Consider the following 22,770-nt stretch of genomic DNA (forward strand, 5'->3'; position numbering starts at 1 on the left):
TTGAAGCTGTATCCTAGAGGCTGTATCATATTGTTTTTTCACAAAATTAAATAGTCAAACAACAGAGAAAAGTAATGTAAAATTAACATTGAATAAGAAAACAGATAGATAGATAGTTTAGAATAGAAAATTTAAGGGATTAGAGAACAAGGGAGGGGGTATGACAGAGAGAGGGAGGGAGAGATTGAACTTGGGAGGGATGGAGAACGAAGCAGGGAAGAGGAGAGCAAGGTATTGAAGAGAATTAGCAGACAGGGAGACTGAGAGTACAGAGCACGGATCAGAGTGTGACCAAGATGTGCTGTGTGATCTGTGACTTTACATAGGTCTCCCCTTACAGCACAGATAGGGGCGCACACAGAGAGCGGATGAAAACAGCTCATATAAGAGAAGAGACATTTGAAAAGAAGGAAAACAAAACAAAGAGGTGAGAGACATTGAGTGTGACAGACAAAGAATACAGGTGCAAAATAGACCGACGAAGAGGAGAAAGGACACTGAAAAGAAACTAATGATATGTACACACAAAGACAAACACACACACATGAAGACTCACTGATTGCACTTGCATGTAAAGTGCCAGAAACACCCACACAATGAGAGACGCATGGAGGAGACAAGAAGCTGTTCCTTATAGGATTGAGTTCTTTCTTTTTTAGCAATTGTCTCCTTTAAGGTGCAATCTCATAGACCAAATAACTGTTTTACTAACATAGAGGTATTGTCTTGCAGATACATCATTACTGTACCTACAGTCTGCCTCACTAGCTGCTATATCATTCTCTTTCCTGCTAGTACTTTCTAACCTGCAGCGCCCTCAGCTACCTCATTTATTTACCAGTACTCTAACAATATTTGGTGACTGTCACAAGGTGGTTCCTTAGCAGTCTCTTAGGGATCAACTCATTGATTGGCCTTTGTGAATTCTTTATAGAACACACTCTGGAAGCCCTAACACTATAAGGTTACTCTATTAGCTCTTGCGGATCAGATGGACTTATATCCACAGCATTTGGACTATTTCAAGGAAGCCTCTCCGAGCACTCTCTGCTGAAACACTCGAAAAAGTGGCCTCTCTTGGCAGTCTCTTTCCGCCTACTTGAAGAGTAGTCTCTCAGAACGACCTCGCTTTCAGCAGTCTCTCAACCAGAGATGGCGTTCACCTTTGCTGCGTTCTGTTACATGCTGACACTCGTCCTCTGTGCTTCTCTCATCTTTTTCATCATCTGGCACGTGAGTTTCACAACTGCAGGGGTGGCAGGGGGTGTACAGTGAGAGGGGAATTAGTATCTCAGCGGTAGTATGTTGAAACCATACCAACCAGCACAAATAAGGGCATAGGGAATAATCAATTATTTTTACTAATCGTAATAAGATACAGCTAGTGAATAGTGCCGAACAATATGTTGGACAGCCAGGGGCTAGGATAGATTGAAGGGGATTAGAAGGTAGTAGCTTGACCATGGGCAAAAAGGAAACAGATAAGATGGCCTTTGGCAAAAGAGAGTGAGAAGGGAATATGGGGTGGTAACAGTGTTCTGACAATCTATCTGCCGATACAGTTAGTGTTCTGTGAAGCAGTACACTTGCTCTGTATATACCTAGTTATCTTTGTGTTTATAGATATGTCTGTAATGTGTGCTGGTCTCAGGTGTACCTCTGTATACTCCACTGCCCAAGACACAGCTGTTCTTGTGCTCTACTAAGTCATTAACACTATGAGTGACTCACTGTATAACCTTCCCAATTGTGTATCTAATAATATTGATGGAGTACTGTGAAATAATGTCTATGGAACTATGAATATACCTGTAAATGTCTTGTTAGCGCAATATGATTATTATTAGTGTTATCCATTGTTTACGTAATAATCATGTAGTTTGACAGATAATGTGCAACAATATTCGAAACAACATGGCTGCAAACAGTGTAAAGCACTAATAAGTGACACACTGTGTGTGTGTGTGTACATTTACAAAGGGATGGGTATGTATGAAGTACCGCTCTGCTATTTTCATTTTCCTGAATATCATATATTACCTGCAAATCAAACTGTTTAATCAACAATATATGTGAATTATTGTGGATACGATTGTTCCATAGTCAGTTTGCTCAGTAACAAATATGTGTACACTTTAAACTCAATATTTTGTATGTATATACTGTACTATCAAGTACATCCTCATAATGATTTGTCAATATATTCCATTTGCCATCGACCCCTCTTCATGGTGTAATCTCAGTGTATTTCTGCGTTTCTTTTATGTGGCTGATCACAGTCACGCTGATTTTCCTGTGATTCATAAGCCATCCCCGAAGTGTGCCATATATACATTTCATTGTGTATTGTGTCACACACTGTTGCCGCTGTAAGTCAGTGTACCTCGCCTCGTTCTCTGTATTGATTAATGCAATTATGTCTCAGTTTCTCTAACAATATATGTGTCTAAATGTATCACTATCCCTGTGTCACAATGTGTGTGTGTGTAATTAAGTGTGCCACATTTTATTAGCCCCCCACCCTCCCCCATGTGTTCATCCTTTATGTTTCTGCTTCTCTCTGTTGCTGTGGAGACTGATCTGGTATCCATGGAAACTGCATGTTTATAAAGGGGTACCCAGAGAAGTAACCATGTCCTATGTACAACACAAATCCAGCCATCAATTTTGCTATAAGCAACCACACCTCCACCAAATGTTTCATATGTCCAGTATATCCATACCTCCTATTGACTCCTATTATCTTCAGTCAGTTGTCCTGGTCCCCTTTCATTTCTCACCCTTTCCATCCTATTCTCCTTTCTCCACTCACTCTTCCACATATTTTGCTAAATATCTGAGAGGTTTTTCTTACAAGAACTATATTTCCTTGATATTTCAACATAAAGACGAAGATCTATGACTTTATTTTTATTATCAATTACTGTATGAGGCTGCAAAAATATTTAAGTTTTGTTATCTATATAAGTGACACATTTGAAATAATAAGGTTTTCAGACAGAGCTTTTCCAACTGTAACAATAAATACTGTACTAAGGATGGGAAATGAAGCCAAAAAACATACATTCCTTGAAGTACTAACTGTATGATCTCACAATATCTTTCTCTCTGCCTGGGATTTATGTGCAAACCTTATGAACATAAGACTGTTCCCATAAGTTTAGTCTGAATCAATGAGGATGATTTATTCAGGAGGCAAGTACTGTACTGCTAAATTCAGCTAAGAATACTCAGTTTTTGTGCACTGAACTGATCATTTATCATTGAGATTGTTAAATTGAATATACAGTACTATTGCCATCCAATGTTATATGTGCATAAAATGAGATGTAAATGCCTTGTGCTCCGTGACTGATTAGTGGCAAATAGGTGTTAATCAAGCATTATTTAATCCAAATTGACAATACTTTGTCTTATTATATTGATCTATGACTTAATACCACACATATATAGGTTTAGATGACAATAACTTTGGTAAGCCAGAACAATCTGCTGCATCTATAGGCAGATCCCTGCTGATCAGTTCAAAAATGTGTCATGTAATTAGCAAATTATAAATGGAGAGCTTTTCGGGTAGTGCTTTGTGCCATAGATTCGGGCTTATTTTCACTCAAGCTCTGTCTGCAGCATTCACTGGGCTTATTAGAGCAAGGATTACTGTAACTAATATAACTGGGTGCATATTATATAGCTCTACCATTACATGATGTGAGCAAAATGGTAAGATGGGTGACTTCCATCACCTTTCCTTAGTACAGGACTAACAAGCAGGAAATGTAGTTATTAATGAAATAACTTCCTATACTACAAACTGTAGCTGCAACATGGCACTCTGCACAATCCTTAAGGCAGAAATGCTTAGTATCGGAGTAAGATGGTTCAGTGTTCATACTTTTTCCTGTTAAATATATAAGGAAATAAGTTCAAATAAGTAAAAAATTCATTTAATTCGCCTTATTTTTGATATTCATGCCAAAATGTTAAAAAGTAAATAGATTGCTTATATGCTCACATCATTGGTGCACACATGGGTAAAATTTGTCATGACTTCATAGTATGTGGTGGACAGTATTCCTTGTATTTATGCAATCCATGTATTAAGATCACAATTGTCAACCTTTTACCCAAGGATCCCCCATACTGAGAGATGCCAGTGCAGGGAGGCCTGTGTCAGAAATGCAGGAGGGCAGAAGGGCGTGGTGCCATGACATGCCTGATAGTGTCCTTGTCCCCTGCTATACAGGGGACAAAGAAATGGGGAGATCTAGGAGACTGGCCCACTCTCTCGGGAGTCCAGGAGAGCTCCCCAATATTCCAGGAAAGGCCATGATTAATTTATTGCGATATTACTCACTAAGATCATACTTGCCTACTTTTTTTTATCTCCTCTCCGGGAGAAGCCTGGGGGTAAATTTACTAAAGTTTGATTAGAGATTCATTTTTATGAATCACTGAAATCTCCTGAGATCGATTGAACTTGAACAACAAAATTCCTTAGCAAATCTCAAATTTACCATGAATGGATTTTGCTTTCGATTTTCAACTCAAATTCAATCTTGTTTCAGTTTAAGAAGGAATTTGCTGTTCGATTTTGAATGGTCATGTCCAAATCGAACAGCAAATTCCACTCCAAAACGAACTTCAAAGCCCAAAATGAATTGAACTGCTTCATGCTTTCATTTCCACCATGAGCAGTTCGTTTTGACACAGATCCATGCATACATCAGTGAGATGCATGCATGTATCTTACTGTAAAAAAATTGTAAAGAGTTAATGTTTAAAAAAAAATGATGTGGGGTCCCCCCCTAAATACACAACCGCGGGTTGATAGTGTAAAAAAAGATAGGTGTAAACATTGTCTTTACAAGTAGAACTGCAGGTCCCAGCAAGCCTCCCCCATATGCTGGTACTTGGAGAACCGCAAGTACCAGCATGCTGGGCATTAAGGGCCCACTGGTACCTGTAGTTCACCTGTAATTAAATGTTTAAATAAACACAATAAACACACACCGTAACAGTATAGTTTTAATACATACACACTCACACATACTCACCTACATTACCTGGACTGGTCTACTTCTCCCTCTAGGCATCCTAGGTCTTCGTAAAATAAAAAAAACGTGAAAACTCAAGCCACGCAACAGGTAACAACCATGATGGTTGTTACCTCCTGAATGAAGAGCTAATACGTGGCTTTTCCCTTTGTAGGGCCGTGTCTGAGCGTTCATTGCTGAGAGAGGTCAGCCTCCTCCTGTCTCAGCCAATGAACGGCTCCCACCATTGAAGTCAATGGTGGGAATCGCAGAATCACCTTTAGTAATCCCGCGTCTCTCACCATTGACTTCAATGGTGGGAGCCGTTCATTGGCTGAGAGAGGCGATGAACACTCAGACACGGCCCTACAAAGTGAAAATCCGCATCTGAGCTCTTCATTCGGGAGGTAACAACCATCGTGGTTACAGGAAGAGTGGACAAGTCCAGATAATGTAGGTGAGTATGAGTGAGTGTGTATGTATGTATGTATTTAACCTAGACTGTCATGGTGTGTGTATTGTCTTTATTTAAACATTTCTTTACAGGTGAAGTACAGGTACCAGCGGGCCCTTAAAGCCCCGCATGCTGGTACTTGTGGTTCTCCAAGTACCAGCATGCAGGGGAGGCTTGCTGGGACCTGCAGTTCTACTCAAGACAATGTGTACACTTATCTTTTTTTACACTATCAACCCGCCACCCAGCACCTAGACCTGGGGTGCCCTGGAGTGGAGGACTCCTTTATTGGGGGGTCCCCAACTCCCCAGGGATCCCCCGGCCTTGGCTGACTAGCAGTCAGGGGTAATATTTCGGCTGGGGAACCCAGTGATAGGATTTCCCTGGCTGTGACATTACCCCCCGCTAGAAAGGGTCCGGTTGTGGAAATTACAGGGGAACCCTACGCATTTTTTCCCCTGTAATTCCAGAACTAGGACCGGATCTGAGCCTGGTGCTGGTTGTGGAAATTACAGGGGAACCCTACGCAATTTTTTCCCTGTACTTAAACAACCAGGACTGTCTCTGAAAAGTCCGGGGCTGGTTCTGTACTTTGGGGGGGACCCCATGTAATTTAAAAAAATGTTTTACTCTTTACAGGCTTTTTACAGTAAGATACATGCATGCATCTGTGTGAAATCGAACTGATCATGCTGAAAACGAATGCATGAAGTTCTTCTGTTCATTTGGGGATTTGCAGTTCAAGTTTGAGGTCGTTTTTCTTTCGATTTACAAATCGAATGTTAGTAAATGAAGGGATCCTATTGTCCTTTATGTGGAAACATTGATGTTTTTCAGAAATTCGATTTCATTTCACATTTCTTTTTCGGTTCGATTTGACATTCGATTTGGCCTTCAGTAAATCCCTTCTTAAAAATAACAAACCAAAATCGAATGCAAAATAGAACAGAAATCAAAATTGAACCATAGTAAATATACAATAAATATATACCTCTTGAAAAGAGATGCAGCTGGCTATATCGGGGGCTCCGTTATGCTACCGTTACGCACCTTGTGGAGGGGATGGGGTTAAAATGATGTGACTCAAATAATTTTAGCACCGCCCCCTCCAGATGGACTATGATTTCCGGTATTATCTCCTCCTCCTGCCCACTTCTCTAGAAAGTGGGTGAGATGTGGAAGATCCACCCACTCTTCCGGTGGTGCGAGGGATTACTCTAAAAATCGTGAGTCTCCCGCAACTTCCAGATCAAGTAGATAAGTATGTTATAGAATGCATTTCTTAATTTATCTGTTCTTACCACAATAAGTAAGAATTAGGTACAATGAAAGCTGGTGCATAGATGACTACAAAACAAGCAAAGTAGCAAAGAGATGCTGTCATTTTTATTAGGACAGTTTAAAATAAATAAGCAAATTGACTGGTTGTAATTGGTTACAATAGCTTTTCTGCACTGCTACCGGTGCACTAAAGGATACTAAAGGGGGGATGTATAAAAAATTCTAAAGAGAACATGTGGAAAAGTTACCCTTAGTAACCAATCATCTTGTAGCTAGAGATGTGGTTTTGGTTTTGAATCTGGATCTCCCCTGGTTTTGGATATGAATCTGGTTTTGGATTTTTTTCCATTATATAAACAGCTAAAAGCACATAATTTGGGCCTTTTTGTTCCTACAGTAATGTTAACCTTAGTAACAATCATTTTCAGGCATTTCTAGGCATTTTTAATTTTAACCACCTCACAGCTCACAATATTGATTTCACTATTTTTCACCAATATAGGCCAAAGGCTGCAGCGAGCTGGCTGGCTAAAGTAAGCAACAGAGCAGCGGTACAAACGCACGCCAGTTTAAAAAAAATATATGACATCTATGAAACCTTGCCACACAGCAGTGGCAGACAGGATGGCAGTTTAATAAACTATTATAATGTCAGTCGGCAATGCCCCAAATTGTGCCAAATGTAAAGGAAAGAGGTGCAAGATGGAATTGTCCCTCCCACCCACTCTTATGTCGGATATTAAAAAGGACATGCACAGTTTAACACACCAAGCACTTTAGCCACTAGGAATGACGCTTTCGTGGCTGAACGCCTTGGTTTGTTTGAGCCCCCACAAAACATTTTTTGGAAGGACTACCTTCAATTATTAAGGAGGAGGTTGATGAGGTTGTTAGTGATGGAGATTGCATGTGCTGGTCCAAACTGCTGGTAGCTGATACTGGACTGCTTGTTATTAATTTACAAATTATAACTTTGTTAAACAAACTGCATGAACTTGCTGCAAATGATGTAACAGGGAGGAGGTTCCTAGATGGTTAACGTCCATTCCTCTGCTAACTTTGGCTTTACAAATGGAACAGATGCCTTCACAACTGTTGTCAGAATTTCGATTAAAATAATTCCACACCCAAAACGTGGCTTTTCTGGCTTTCTTTTTATCATTAGCAAGAACTGCTGCCACTGGTGGCTGATTTACGCAAACCACATCCTCATTATCAACATCCACATTAGCGTCAGATAAGACACAAATTTCCCCCTCATCCTCCTTTTGCAATTTCTCTACACTATCATTCTCATTTTTTATTATTTCACCATCTAATACTAGCACAGCCGTCATGGCGTCAGTGATCCACTGTGAAACTGGGTGACAGCTGTTATACTTACCTCCTCTATCAAAGGACTGTTTAATAGTCAATTGTTTTTTAAAATTACAACTAGTAGTAGTCTTCTTGGTCCCTTTCTGGGATGAAGATCCACCCCCAGCAGCAGCAACAGGCGTAGCGCTCAAGGATCCTTCGGAGGAATCACGGATAGGAGAGGAGTCAGTCATGCTTATGAAATTGGATGCAGGACTACTTCCAATCACGAATAAGGATGTTGATGATGATGCTTGTGTTGGTGGCAGAGATTGTAGGCGCTTGGATCCAGATAGAAGGGAGCAGCTAGGTGACACTGGACTGATTGTTGTTCAGTTTTTTGGCCCCAAAGTTTCAGAATTTGAAATACCCTTTCCAATTTGATGAATGTGCTGCAAGTGACGTAACAGGGAGGAGGTTCCAAGATGGTTAAGGTCCTTACTTCTACTCACTGTTACTTGGCAATGGTTACAAATGGCTTGGCAATGGTTGTCCAGATTTGGGTGGGAATAATTCCACACATGAGAAGTGGATTTTTTTGGTCCTTTGCCTAGACATGGCAACAATGGGATTTTTCCCACCACTGTTGCCTGAATTACAGTTTTTACACAAATCCTCGCCATCAACATCCTCATCAACATCCTCATCATCCTTGTTGTTATCACCAACTACATAAATATCCTCCTCATCCTCCTCGTGCAAATCCACAGAAGCATCCTCGATTTCTATGTCAGAAGGCACACAAATGGTGAAAGGGGGATTCTCTTCAAGTACAGTATTAGAAAGATCAGGCTCACACATGGCAACCGCGGACACACTTGGATTCTCTGGGATTTCTGATTTTTCCAAGCACACAGTTGGTTCTGGTGCCTTACTCGTCTTAATAATTAAATATTTTTCTGTACCTCTCCTACAAGCAGAGGGGCTTAAATTATCATTAGAACCAATCATAAATACAGGCCAATGCCTTATCCTTTCCTTGCCGCTTCGTGTAGTGAATGGCATATTGCCAAATTTTTGTTTCTCTAAAGCAGACTTAGCTTTACATTTTTTTTGCTTTAACAGGGTAAAAAGTAGAATTTTTTTGCCTGACTCTTTGGCCTGATTTAAGTCCTGGTACATCGGCCTTCATAGATGACGTTGACGGCCTTGCATCGTCATCATGACTGCTGCCAGCAGATACAAGACTGGTATGTGGATCCTGCTCTACGGTCATGTGACTGTCCTCCATACTCACTATGCACACAACCACACACAAAAATAATTGTTGGTTTTATTTTTATTATTTTGGGCAACAGCCCCTCGATAGACAGGAGCACAGCACCCCTGCGCACCTACGCCGGTGACAGATGTGGCTAACACGCACACAATTTTTAAAATTATTTTGGCTAGCAGCCCCTCGACAGACAGGAGCACAGCACCCCTGCGCAGCTACACCGATGACAGTGACAGCCAGGTGTGGCTGACATGCACACAAAAAAAATGATTATTTATTTTTTGGACAGCAGCTTCTTGATAGACAGGAGCACAGCACCCCTGCGTAGCTACGCCGATGACAGTGACAACCAGGTGTGGCTGACTTGCACACAAAAATTTATATTTTTTATTTTTTGGCCAGCAGCCCCTCGACAGACAGCAGCACAGCACCCCTACGCAGATGACAGGTGTGGCTAACACGCCACACAAAAAAAAATGTTTTTTGTTTTTTTTTTAACACTGGGGTGAAGCCATGCATAGAGGCAGCAGCCCCTTAACAGACAGCAGCACAGCACTTCTGCACTGATGACAAGTGTGGCAGACACAATTTTTTTTATTTTTTTCACACTGGGGGTGGGTGAAGAGCTCCTCTGAAGGACAGAGCACCTCCCTGGACAACACAGCACTACAGCCAGCCAGCCCCTATGGACAGGACAAGTACAACAGCCAGCCCCTATTGAGAGGACAATGACAGCCAGACAGCCCCTATGGACAGGACAACGACAGCCAGACAGCCCCTATGGACACGACAATAGCCAGCCAGCCCCTCTATAGATAACAGCCAGCCAGTAACAAGTATTAAGTATTGACAATAACAACAGCAAAGCACAGCTCCCAGCTCCCTCTCTCTTCACTCTCCACAGCCGGAATGAAAAATGGCGGCGAATCGCGGGACATTTATAGAATCCAAAACCTGCGAGAATCCGACAGCAGGATGATGACGTTTTTCCTCGTTTTCAGATCCAAGTCAGGCGGGAAAACCTGAGCTGACTCGTATCTCCCTCGGATCCCCGAAGTTCGGGTGGGTCCGGTTCTCAGGGAACTGGACCCGCTCATCTCTACTTGTAGCTATCTTTTTTAGTATGTACTTGATAAATGATGTCTAGAAGCTGATTGGTTACTATGGGAAACTTCTTCACATATCCTGTTTTGAAGGTTTGATACATCTCCCCCTAAGGCAGTTGGACCTGACATTTACATTTCAGTTTCCATGTTGTCCAATTCTCACAAATATAAAAACAGACTTGAATTACGTTTAGGTTCAGAGTTCGATGTGCAATTATAGAAGTGAAGGTCACTTACACTGAAACCATGTCCTCATAAAATATGACCTGCCCATGATTTGGATAGGTATGTTTGTAATATTTATTTCAGTGTTATTATTTTATTTTTAGCCTGTAATCAAAATATTGTCATGCAGTTTGTGCATTCGATAAATCTTCTCTGCTTTTTCTGAATCACACTAGAAAAATATATTTGTGCTTTATTTTATAGAAAGGTCTGGGAATACAGCTACCATGGAGACCTATGTGCTGATTGGCTGAACATCTTTTAGCAGGCAGCTTCACTTTTTGTACAGTAGTTGTGGTTTGCTGTCAGTTAGCAGTTAGTCAATGACTATTACTGGAATGATCTGAAATACGTTTTTTAATGTTCTCAAAGAGAAGGTTGTGGAGAGTGGAACATTGAAATAATGGTTTGCGTCACTCACTGCACTTTAGAATGGAGTACTATGAATTTTTTATAATATGTCCAAAAAGTCAATGAGGGCGTAACTACTGTAAAGCTGGGTACAACTTCTGTCCGATCCGCCATCTTATCTGACAATTGGTAAGTGCGTACACACTTATCAATCGTCAGCCGATGTGTTGTGCCTGACGTCACAACTGAGCGGCCACCACTCGTACACACAGCACGCACAGCCAATACTTTATGTCTATGAACAACGTAATTTACAAACATATCGCTGGTACATGCCCGCCAATGCTATATCAGCTGTTCAATTGAATGGCCGATATATAGGCCAGTGTGTACTCAGCATTAGTTGTATAAACAGTGTTGCCATTTTTCACAAGTGTAATGAAGTTGTCATCACTCCAACCTTCCTTACAGCACTCCATCAGGCTACCTCAGTCTTTTCATATGTCTGGGGCAGTGGTTCAAAAACTGTGCACCGTGGCACCCTGGGGTGCCTTGGTACACTTGCAGGGGTGCCTCAGGTTGGTGATCCAGCACCAAATCAAATTTTTTATGGTCAATGTAATGTAAAAATGTGGACAAACATAAGTGCAAACCTGTCCACCACCACATAAATGAACCTAAGGATGACAGGTAAGCAGAATTTACTTAACTTTACTACTTCACTACATTTTTTCTGAATTTATCAATGACAAACTTTTGGCTTAGGGGTACCGTGAAAACAATGCTGATACTCTAGGGCTCCGTGATTCAAAAAAGTTTGGGAACCACTGGTCTGGGGGTTAAAATGAATAAAGGACAGTAACTTATCAAAAGTGAATTAATACAGTATACTGTTGTAATAAATGGAATCTTTACAATCCCAAGTTCTCTTAAACCTGCAGCACATAATTAGTAGCTACAGTAACACAGTGTCCACAGATGCCAGCTCTGTTGATGGTGTAGGTGCTTAACTGCCTCCAACATTTGTCGATGTTACACCTGCTCACTTGTATTTGGTATACAGTAAGTTATAGGGTCACATGATACTGACTACTTGCTTCTCAGAATAGCTCTTTTAGGTGTGCCTCTACCTGCATCTTCTTTTCTTGGTAGTAGAGGGGCTTCACCAGTGGTCGCCTTGGGCAGTCCCCTATTACTGTACCTAGTGTAGAGGTGTGGTACACAGTATTTCTTCCCTTCTCAATAAACCAACACACATACACTGAAGGAAAAGGAATTACCCAAAAGGGTAGTTGTATTTCATTAAAGGACAGCAAAAGTGTTTTTGCTTTTGTAAAAGACTACATAAAAAATAATGCAGTACTCATTCACCACTTGAGCATTTGAATAGATATAGTTTCTCTCGATAAGTAAACCTTTCTTTCAAAACTGGTTCTCTTTGTACTCTGCAATATTCTTTGATTATAATGCACTTTAGAAGATATATACTTAGTTATACTCTTTTAAACCAAGTAAATATAATAACATATAACTTCCCTAATGATTAAACTTCTTCAAAAGTAAAACTCTAGGCTGAAGGCCTAACCCCCATAACCCCATATTTATGATGTGTAAAACAGAAATTATGAGCTTTACCCACTATACCTACCTTTATTGCTCACACTCAACCTACTCTTGCACACAAAAAAAATCTAAATATGACAGTGATGCAAGATGGAATACTTTTTATAGTACGATAATGTCAATGCATTATTGCCATAGATATGTTGGTGCACATGTAGAACAATTAATTGGACTCGCATCAGTTAATAAGAAGGGGCTCTGCTGATAGCTTCATGAATACAGTGGCTCTCCTATTACAATGTAATTCTAGTTATCTAAAGAAAGCCTCCTGGTTATGCTTAAATTCATATAGAATTTGACGGTAGATAAGAACCACTTGGCCCATCTAGTCAACCTTTTTTGATCCTTAGTCCTTGTAAGGATATTCTTGTGCCTATTCCAAGCATGTTTAAATTGTTCTAGCGTCTTGGCCTCTACCACTTCTGATGGGAGTCTATTCTATTTATCCACTTTCCGTGAAGTAATTTTTCCTCAAATGAACCTACCTCCCTCCAGTTTCAGTGCATGTCCTAGTGTTCTAGTACTTCTCTTCTTTTGAAGAATGTCTCCGTCTTGCACTATGTTAAAACCCTTAATACATTTGAAAGTTTTTATCATGTCCCCTCTTTCCCTTCTCTGCTCCAAACTATACATATTAATATATTTTAGTCTTTCCTGGTAAGTTTGGTGTTGTAAGCCATTCACCACTTTAGTTGCCTTTCTTTGTACCATCTCTAATGGATTTATATCCTTCTGGAGATATGGCCTCCAGAACTGAGCACAGTATTCAAGATGAGGCCTTACCAGGGACCTATACAGGGGCATCATTACTTCTTTCTTCCTGCTACTGATTCCTCACCCTATGCAACCAAGCATCTGACTTGCATTTCTTATTGCTTTGTGACATTGCTTCCATGTTTTCAGGTCAACTGAAATAGTGACTCCTAGATCCCTTTCCTCCTCTGTAGTTTCCATTATAGTACCCTTGGTACTATATTCAGTCTTTGGGTTTTTGAGACCCAAGTACATGATTTTACATTTTCTAGCACTAAACTGTAAGTGACATGTTTGTGACCATTCCTCTAGTCTACCTAGGTCCTCAATCATTTGTTTTCCCATCCTGGTGTGTTTACCCTGTTGCCTAACTTTGTGTCATCTGCAAAAAGGCATACTTTCCGTTTAATACCATTTGCAATTTCACACACAAAGATATTAAAAAGCACTGGTCTTAATCCCCAACACACAAAAGGACCCCACTTGTTGTGCTAATTACGGTCCAATTTCACTGATAAATGCGGATCTTAAATTAGTTTCCAAGATACTGGCCAATAGATTAAATCTGTATCTCCAGCAGCTCATTGATACCTATCAGGTAGGCTTTGTGCCATCTAGACAAGACCTGGATAATACACGGCGTACGGTTAATTTGGTCTGCCATATTAATAGACTTAGAACACCTGCAGTACTATTGTCATTAGACAAGGAAAAAGCCTTCGATCTGCCCTGGCCCTTTATGCTTCACACTTTACAGACATATAGTTTTTGTGGGGGTTTCTTACAGACTGTCCAAGTGATGTATCATAACCCGACTGCGACTGTGTCGACTAATGGGCTTCCATCACCGACATTTAATGGTACCATGTAATTGTCCCAATGACGTTTCTCTGCACTGTGAAATCGATACAGTATGTGGTACTGGCAGGGTTAAAAACCTCGTACCCAAAGGAGTTGTTTTTCTAAATCTTCTATTACCGAATGTCTAGGCCTACCTATTTTTGAACACTATTACTTTGCTACACAGCTTAGCCATTATGTCCTGGCATTTAGACCCTGGTCACAAGAAATGGGTTGATATTGAAAGCAACTTAATTGGGGATCAAAGGGTGGGTTTTCTTCAGTGGCTCCCTTCACATATGAGACCAGCCTCGGTAAATTTGGTTCCCTGTGTTCAGGCCACTTTGTGCATTTGGGACCAAGTAAATAAACGGTTAGATTTAGCTTCGCACACATCTCCACTGTCACCTCTTTCATATGATGGCAGTGCTTTCACCATTGAATCTTTCGATGCAGGATCAGGTCTGGTTGAAATTATATTGGCGCAATTATATTGTTTGTTTCCAATATCCCTCTCGTGGGTAACCACCGTTTTGTTGTCAAGGGTCACTGGCTTGGGATCCAGTGTTAGATATGTGATATTTTTATTGGATGATTCTGCCTCTTAGTATTGTGCAATTCACCATTCTAGGTGTTAATGTAATGTTTCTTACACCATGTTCTAGTGGTTAAAGACAGTTTGGGAGGTACTGTAAGGATTTGCCTCTCTATGATCCTTAAGCACATGGGACCTCATGCAGAGTCAGTCGAAGCGGCCGCACGGTCGTACGCCACCGATGGTCGCTATACTGCGCATGTGTAAAGTTAGCAATGCGCGTGCGCAAACTAGCCGCTACGATCAGAAATTTCTCTCTCCTTGAACACAGCCAGGTCGGTAGTTTGAGTGACAGATTGAGGCGTTTGTGGGTGGTAACAGGGGAAGGTGCTTGAAAACGGGGGAGTGGAGATCCGAACGCAGGCGTGCCTAATTATGCGAACGGCATTTTGTGGGAGTGCATACGGTTTATGGGAGTGCATAATTGACAAAGTAGCGTCATGGCACATGTGACATGGGAGGTTTTTACACTGACATGATCGTAGAGCTTAAGAGAGGGTATGGCCAACCTTAAGCTCTACGACCAGTTCCGATGGTACCCGATGGTCTTGATTAATCCTTATATGCCCGGAGATGACATGTAATGCGTACGAGAAGGGGGCGTATTTTTTTGTCTTCCGACCGCTTCCTCCCCTTGGTCGGCCAGCTACCGATCCGAGCTTAGGGACGCAACTTGCGAGGGAATCATTTGCATATACGGCCCCTTTTCCCATACGACCGATCGGCCGCTTCGACGGACTCTGAATGAGGTCCATAGAGTGTTCAGACAGACTGTTTTTTGGGATATATGTGTTAGCAGTTACTCACCCATGGATGGTACCTGTTCACGTCAGTTGGCTATCCACCTTAGAGCTTTCCTGGCGTGTGGATTCATAGTCCCAACACAGCTCTAATCCTCCTTCCTGGAGAGACAAGTTGTCGGTTTTCATGGGCGTCGTTTGTATCTCCCTACCATCTTACCAGAGATGATGTCTCGGATGGGAGTGAGCTTTGCTGTTTGAGGATTCGACTCACATAGTAAATTTTTCCAGTTCCAGTCTTCTGATAAGGCATATCCCTCTTGTCACGCTTTTTCTAGGTGTATTAATCCTCAATTGGAGGGGACCGTCATTCTCTGCCAGGAATCATTATATAATTAACCTTTTACTAGGTGGAAGAACGGTAGTTCTCTCTTTAGAGGTTCGCTCGCAGTGTGGCTTCATGGGAGCTGTCGCTTGCTTTGGAGGCCTCGTCTGATTCATCTCTTAGGGTGGACTGGAGATTAGTAATGCTTTTATTCTAGCTTTCTGTTGGAGTTATGCTACATTCGGGACTAGGTGCCTCATTGGGCAAGTTTGTGAGTTCCAGGTTCGGTTCCTATACAGCAATGTTTCCACACTGAAGGCCTTGCTGGTTTGTTCGGTATCTGTTGTTACATTCATTATACTGATATGCTGCTCAGGATATTATACCCTTGTTTTCCTTTGTCTCCCCTTGGTTCTTCTTAGGACAGGGACTTATATCCAGGAATTTTAACGGGTGTATCACAGTCCATCCATGGCTTATAGACACGGACTCTCCACCTAAGGTGTTTACATGATTGTCCTCCTAGTGTTCTTGCCTCACTGTATAGAGTTCTTCCCTATATTGGTAGTTTTCGCAGATGGCTTGTGTCTGTTATTTATTGGCTAGCTCTTCTTCTGCAGAGTTTCTTAGGGTTCTCGCTCTCCCGGGGTGACTGTTGCATCCAGGGTTTTTTAAATGCTAAGGTTTTCGGTGTTTTTTCATACTGTTAGGTCCAAAAACCTGGTACCAACTACACTCTTCCTTCACGTTTGAGGGTCGTCTGTCATTTGGCGTTTATGCTGTGGTTTTCCTTTCCGCTGTTGGTTGTTTTTTCCAGACAAGGTGGACGCTGATGATGCCGCCTCTGCCTCATGACTTGTGGGATCTCCATTCATTTGGTTCTTCCACAGTCTAACCTTTCCGATGGTTGAAAACTCCCTATTTATATGGACCAATGGTCCTGGACGACTGCTCTGTACTTGGATCTGGCTTTCATGTATACTCTTTGCTAGAGAAGTCTGTGAATCTGCTGTGTATATGTATTTCAGTATGTATAATTATACATATATCTATATAAGTTTTGATACCCGTCAGTGCTGGGATTCTCTCTCAATGGCTGTTGCATCTTCCTGTTTTACAATCTGGTATGGTTTTCTTGAGTTTTGTTCTCTTGTTGCTTCCCTTCTCCTATGGATTCTTGTTGGTACTCTCTGCTACCAACAGTCAGGTTGGCCTGTTTCAGCTGACCTTACGGTGTTCTGAGGATTTTCATCTGCTGTTGTCCACTAGGGTCGCTGTTCTCCTGTTCCATTCGACTTCCACTGTATGTTTTGGAATTGTCTGTGGTTGTCCAGCCACAAATTCAGATGTCTCCTGTGCTCTACGACATTTGGTCCTCAGCTCTTGCTTTTCACTTGGACCTATGGTTCTTGGCAGTCCATATTCGGTTTGACTGCGGGGTCGGCAAGTTTATCAGCGCTTCCCATCCGAGAGGTCTGCTTTGGGATGTTCCCAGTGTCTCGAGCTCCAGTGTCCCCTAGAGGATGAAGGAGAAAACAGGATTTTGGTACTTACAGGTAAATCCATATCTCCGATTCCACAGGGGACACTGGACGCCCACCCAGCGCTACTTACCTGCCATCTTGTTTGGATCATTTCTATTTTAGTTCTGTTGCGATTGTGTACATTATGTGCTTGTGTGACTGCATGTGTTCCCTGCAGTGGGCACTCTGTTCTCCTTCAGTCATTCTTGTCCTGTTCTATGGACTTCTCCTTCTCGTCTCCCTGTTGTCCATCATCTCCTCTAGGGCTCAGTTTCTTAACTGGGACTGTTGGGGCATAGAGGGGGAGAAGCCATTAACACTTCTAAATTATTTCATGTGCCAGGCTCTACTCTACCACAGTATATACACCAATGTCTTGAGCTCCAGTGTCCCCTGTGGAATCGGAGAAATGGATTTACCGGTAAGTACCAAAATCTTGTTTTCTATCCTGTACTCCCTATTGGCAGGGTTCCCCTCTGAGCTAAAACAGCCATTTGAGCTGACTTGGGAGACTGATCTGGGAAGGACTCTGGACGATGCAGAGTGGTCAGATATTCAACATCTAATTTCTAAGTCATCCATTAACACCAACCTTAAGGAAAATTCTTTTAAAATTGATACCTGATGGTATATGGTCTCTAAACGACTTCATTCTATATACCCACTAACATTGGATCTTTGCTGGCATCTGTGTGGACAAAAGGGCACCTACTTTCATATCTGGTGGGATTGTCCACTGATTTCTGCATATTGGCGTGAGGTTTTATCATTGATAGGTGGAATCTTTAGCACTGTACCTAGTAAGAATACTTTATATGTTTTATTATGTAAACCATTTCCCGACTCTAAACCATATAATACACATAATCATGTGTTTAATGCAGCTAAACTTTTGATAGCCACTAATTAGAAACAGTCTAATACACCTTCTATTACAGCGCTATTTAACAGACTTTAGCACACCACCTTCATGGAATATATTGCTGCTCTCCTCCATGACAAAATTCCATGAAGTTTGGACCCCTTGTTTTTTTCATTTTCATAGGCCTGATCTGAAAATGTATTAGAATTGCTCACCACTTCTTTATATTCTACTAAGTTTGGTTTTATTCCTTATACCCTTATGACTCTGCTGCCTGGTGCTCCCCCTCATTCCCACCCACACAATCCATCTCTTTTTTTTTTTTTATTCCATCCATTTTTGTATTTATTAAAGGTTGAATGTTTACATATTTTGATTCAACAAAAAATTTAAAATATGGTAGTTTGATTTTTTTTCTTATTATTTTTTTTATGTATTGTTTTCTTCTGAGTCATTTTTTGGTATTATATAGTATCACATATCGTAACTTTATTGTACTACTTACTGTTATGTACTTTTGTCTATATATGACTGTACTGTTTGATGTTAAAACATTATTTTTGCTGCGCGTATACAGTATTTGCTTATCTGTCATTTACCTTTATAAATAAAGAGATTTAAAAAGCTCTGGTCAAAGTACAGACCCCTGGGGTACTCCGCTGGTAACATTTTACTCCTGTGAATACACTTCATATACTACAACTCTCTGTTTCCTACACTGCAATCAAATTCTTATCCATTCAACCATTTCTGAAATCAATCCCACACTTTCGAGTTTATTTAGCAGTCTGTAACGTTGGCCTGTGTAAATATCCTTACTAAAGTCTAGATAAGCTACATCTACGGCCCCCCCTTTTATCTATTAATTTAGTCACCCAGTCAAAAAAGTCAATAATATTTGTTTTGCATGGTCTCCCCCCAGTAAATCCATGCTGATTGGGATCCTGTCGATTGCTGGATTAAGATATTCCACAACTCTTTCCTTTAACAGTGTTTCCATTATTTTCCCTGCAACTGATGTAAGGCTCACTAGTCGGTAGTTACTTGCCTCTTCCTTGTTTGTACATTAGTGCAGTGGGACTACATTTGCTCTTTTCCAGTCCTCTGAAATTACTCCTGTAGCTAGCGACTGGTTGAATAATTCTGTTACTGGTGTAGCACTCCTTTAAGCTCTTTTAGTGTCCTTGGATGAATCCCATCTGGCCCCCATGATTTCTCCACTTTCAGTTATGAGAATTCTGTTAGGACCTTCGATTCTGTAAATGTACTTTCATCTATCTCATTAGTATGAATGTCCTTGCAACTCAACTGTGGCCCTTTTCCATCTCCTTCTGTAATGAATACTGAGCAAACATATTTGTGTAGATGATCTACTATTGCCTTGTCTTCCCCCACCCGGCTCTCTGTGTTAAGTCTTATTATTCCCCCATTTGATTTTCTCCTTTCACTTATATACTTAAAAAAAGTGTTGTCCCCTTTACCTACTGACCTGGCCATTTTCTCCTTAGCTTGTGCCTTTGCACGTCCGATCTCCTTGGCATCCTTCCTTCTGGCAGCCTTCCTAAAACCAAGCACCTTCATTTTTGTGTGGCATGAGTTGGTCCCTGTCTTTAAACTAAACCATAATGTTTGATGGTCACTGGATCCTACGTTCTCCCCAACATTTACATCTGTTATCCTGTCGCCATTTGTGAGTGTTATGTCTTATATTGTATCTTTGCAACTTTGCTCCCTCACCAATTGCTTGCGGGATGCTCCCTGCATTAATTTAGAAAGTTCCAACTTCTAATGGAACTTGCATAAGACCCCTCCCAGTGTACATCAGGTAGATTAAAGTCATCCATGATTATTACCTCTCCTTTTAAAGCCATTTTGGTGATGTCCTACAGTAGGTTCCCGTCCAATTCCTCCCCCGGTTTGGGACATATAGAACACCCCAGTGAGAATAATCTCCTTCTCCTCTGTTTCTAGGGTTACCCAAAGGCCCTCAGTTTTTTGTTTAATATTGTGTATTGAGGTAGCATTTATAAATTTTTCACCAACACCGCTACCGCCCCCCCCCCCCTTAATTTTTCCAATTCTGACCTTTCTTAATGAAGTGTATCCCGGTATGTCCCAGTCATGATTTTCATTGCACCATGACTCTGTAGCAGACCCAATATCGAGATCATCCCTTGTCACTATGGCAATTAGTTCTGCAATTTTATCTCCTAAGCTCCTAGCATTTGCACACATAGCTTTAAGGTGCCTCTCTTATTCTTAGACATGGTTAGACTGGTCATTTAAAATATGTAAAAACATTTTATTGAAATTAGCTGTTTGTTGATGTTGTTCAATGTTTGTTCAACTTTTTTAACTGTTCAGTTTGGATACTTTGTAAATTTAAATCTTTGTGTAGTTCAGTGGTTCCCAAACTTTTTTGAATAATGGCACCCTAGAGTATCAGCATTCTTTTCAAGGCACCCCTAGGCCAAAAGTTTGTTAATGAAAAATTAAAAAAATATATAATAATAATGATAATAATAATAAGTAAATTGTGCTTACCTGTCATCCTTAGGGTCAGTTATGTGGTTGTGGACAAGTTTGTGCTTCTGTTTATACACATTTTTACATTACATTGACCATAAATAATTTGATTTGATGTTGGTCCACCAAGCTGAGGCACCCCTTCAAGTGTCACGAGGCACCCCATGGTGCCACAGCACACAGTTTGGGAACCACTGGTGTAGTTGAAAACACAGCTCTCCTTAAAGTGACTAGATATACTGTGGCTATACAGGCTACATCTGAGAAAAATGTCCAGCTGATCTAAGGTGTTAAATTGGACTGTTTGACTATGCAAACAACAGCCCACTATGCTATCATAAACTATGCTTCATTGGAAACATCACAGAAACAGGTAATGACAATTGCAGCAATTCTTGATATTACATACATTTAGATCAGATTGGTTGCATACAGTTCAGAGAGAATGGAGATTGCAGGATGGTAGTTATTATCACATACAGTACCTGAGAGCAGGGCCGGACTGGCCATCGGGCACTTATGGCACTCCTTTACAAGATAGTTACCTGTTTTGAATCTATGATATATTACACCTGCTGAGCACCACCAACCACTACACTAGAAGGGTCATTACTCCAATATTATTGCCTATGTTGGTTCAGATAGATGTTCTAGGCCACTAATTATTTATCCAGTGCAAAGTCCCCTACATACGTTTCAGGTAATATGTCTTATAATCTTTCCTTAGTGCATGTAGAACGAGGTAACTGTGCCCCACTGAATAATCTCAGGCAATAGGTTTCACAATCTCTTACTTTAGCATTTGCAGAATTAGGTAACTGTATGCCTCACTGTCTCTTAACCACTTAACATGCTATTTTTTGTTTTCAAAAACCATTTAGAAATTGACAGTTTTTAAAAGATTTATTTTAGAAGATATTTTTATAATTATATTGAAATGTTTTATTAAAAAAGAGATATGTCTCGCACCTCTCCATGCCCATAGGCCTTGCACCCCTCTCTCTGTGCCCATAGGCCCCCATTGTAAAATTAGTGCCCACCCTCCAGTGTCAGTAACATTATCTCCCACCACCCTAATGGTGAAAGATCCACTGCCTCACTAACCAGCCCCCACCAGTGTCCATATGCCCCACTGTGTAAGTACCACCCCTTCGCCCCCAATATTTGCAGGGTCAATAAAAAATTTTGTGGATATCATTCACCACCCTTAGTGGCACAAGATACCTCTCCACCATCCCCATCATGCAGAGCACAGTGGTTTGTGTGTCAAGGGGAGTCTTCCCTGGTGCAGATGATCTCTGTACTCACAGAATATGCGAATATGCTACACCCCAATCTGGTTCCAAAAATGTCAAGGGCTCTATTTATTAACATTATTTTTACTAAAATAAAGTGAAAAAGGGTTTTTTCACACCCTTTTCACATTATTTTAGTATCACCTATAGTTATTACAGGGCAATTGGAGTACTACTCCAACCCCTAAGTATCACTTATTTTTAGTAAGCAGATTGCATTTCCCATAATTGTAATGGGAAATGTGATCCGACCAAAGTTGCTAAAAATAAATTGTAAAGAAATACCGGGGAAAGCCCTGTGATAATAACGCCATCTGGAGGTGGCGTTATCCAGGGTCTTCGCCGGGTACCGAACTCCTACTCTGCTCTAAAAGGCAGAGCAGAGCCCGGAGCCGGTACTAGTGATCAGCTGTGTGGTCTAAACAGACCTCAAGCTGATCAGTGCAAAAAAAAAAAAAAAAAAAAATTCACTTACCTGACTCCAGGGACCGGTGGTGCAGGGCACTAGTCATGGTATTTTTTTGCAAAAATATCTTGACTAGAGTGTGGAGGGAATTCACAGGGACAAAGCTTTCTCGCAAGCTCTGGGCCTGATTCAGTCCCGGTCGCAAGCGCTGAGTGCTCGCAACCGGGTCGATGGTGGCCCACAGCGCTTGCGCACGATGG

At 41.1% G+C, this 22,770-nt stretch overlaps 1 protein-coding gene across 2 annotated transcripts in view; it reads left to right on the forward strand.

Moving 5' to 3' along the window:
• Positions 1-235: 235 nt before the first annotated feature.
• CNIH2 (cornichon family AMPA receptor auxiliary protein 2) overlaps positions 236-22,770 on the forward strand; it is a 154,269-nt gene continuing 131,734 nt past the window's right edge. For both annotated transcript variants that reach the window (XM_088442500.1, XM_088442501.1), the window contains exon 1: positions 236-1,233. In XM_088442500.1, the coding sequence (XP_088298626.1) occupies positions 1,153-1,233 (81 nt within the window). In that variant the 5' untranslated portion in view covers positions 236-1,152. The remainder of the gene's footprint in view (positions 1,234-22,770) is intronic.

The sequence above is a fragment of the Taudactylus pleione genome, unplaced genomic scaffold (assembly GCF_031769625.1).
Source record: "Taudactylus pleione unplaced genomic scaffold, aTauple2 ptg000313l, whole genome shotgun sequence".
NCBI lineage: Eukaryota > Metazoa > Chordata > Amphibia > Anura > Myobatrachidae > Taudactylus > Taudactylus pleione.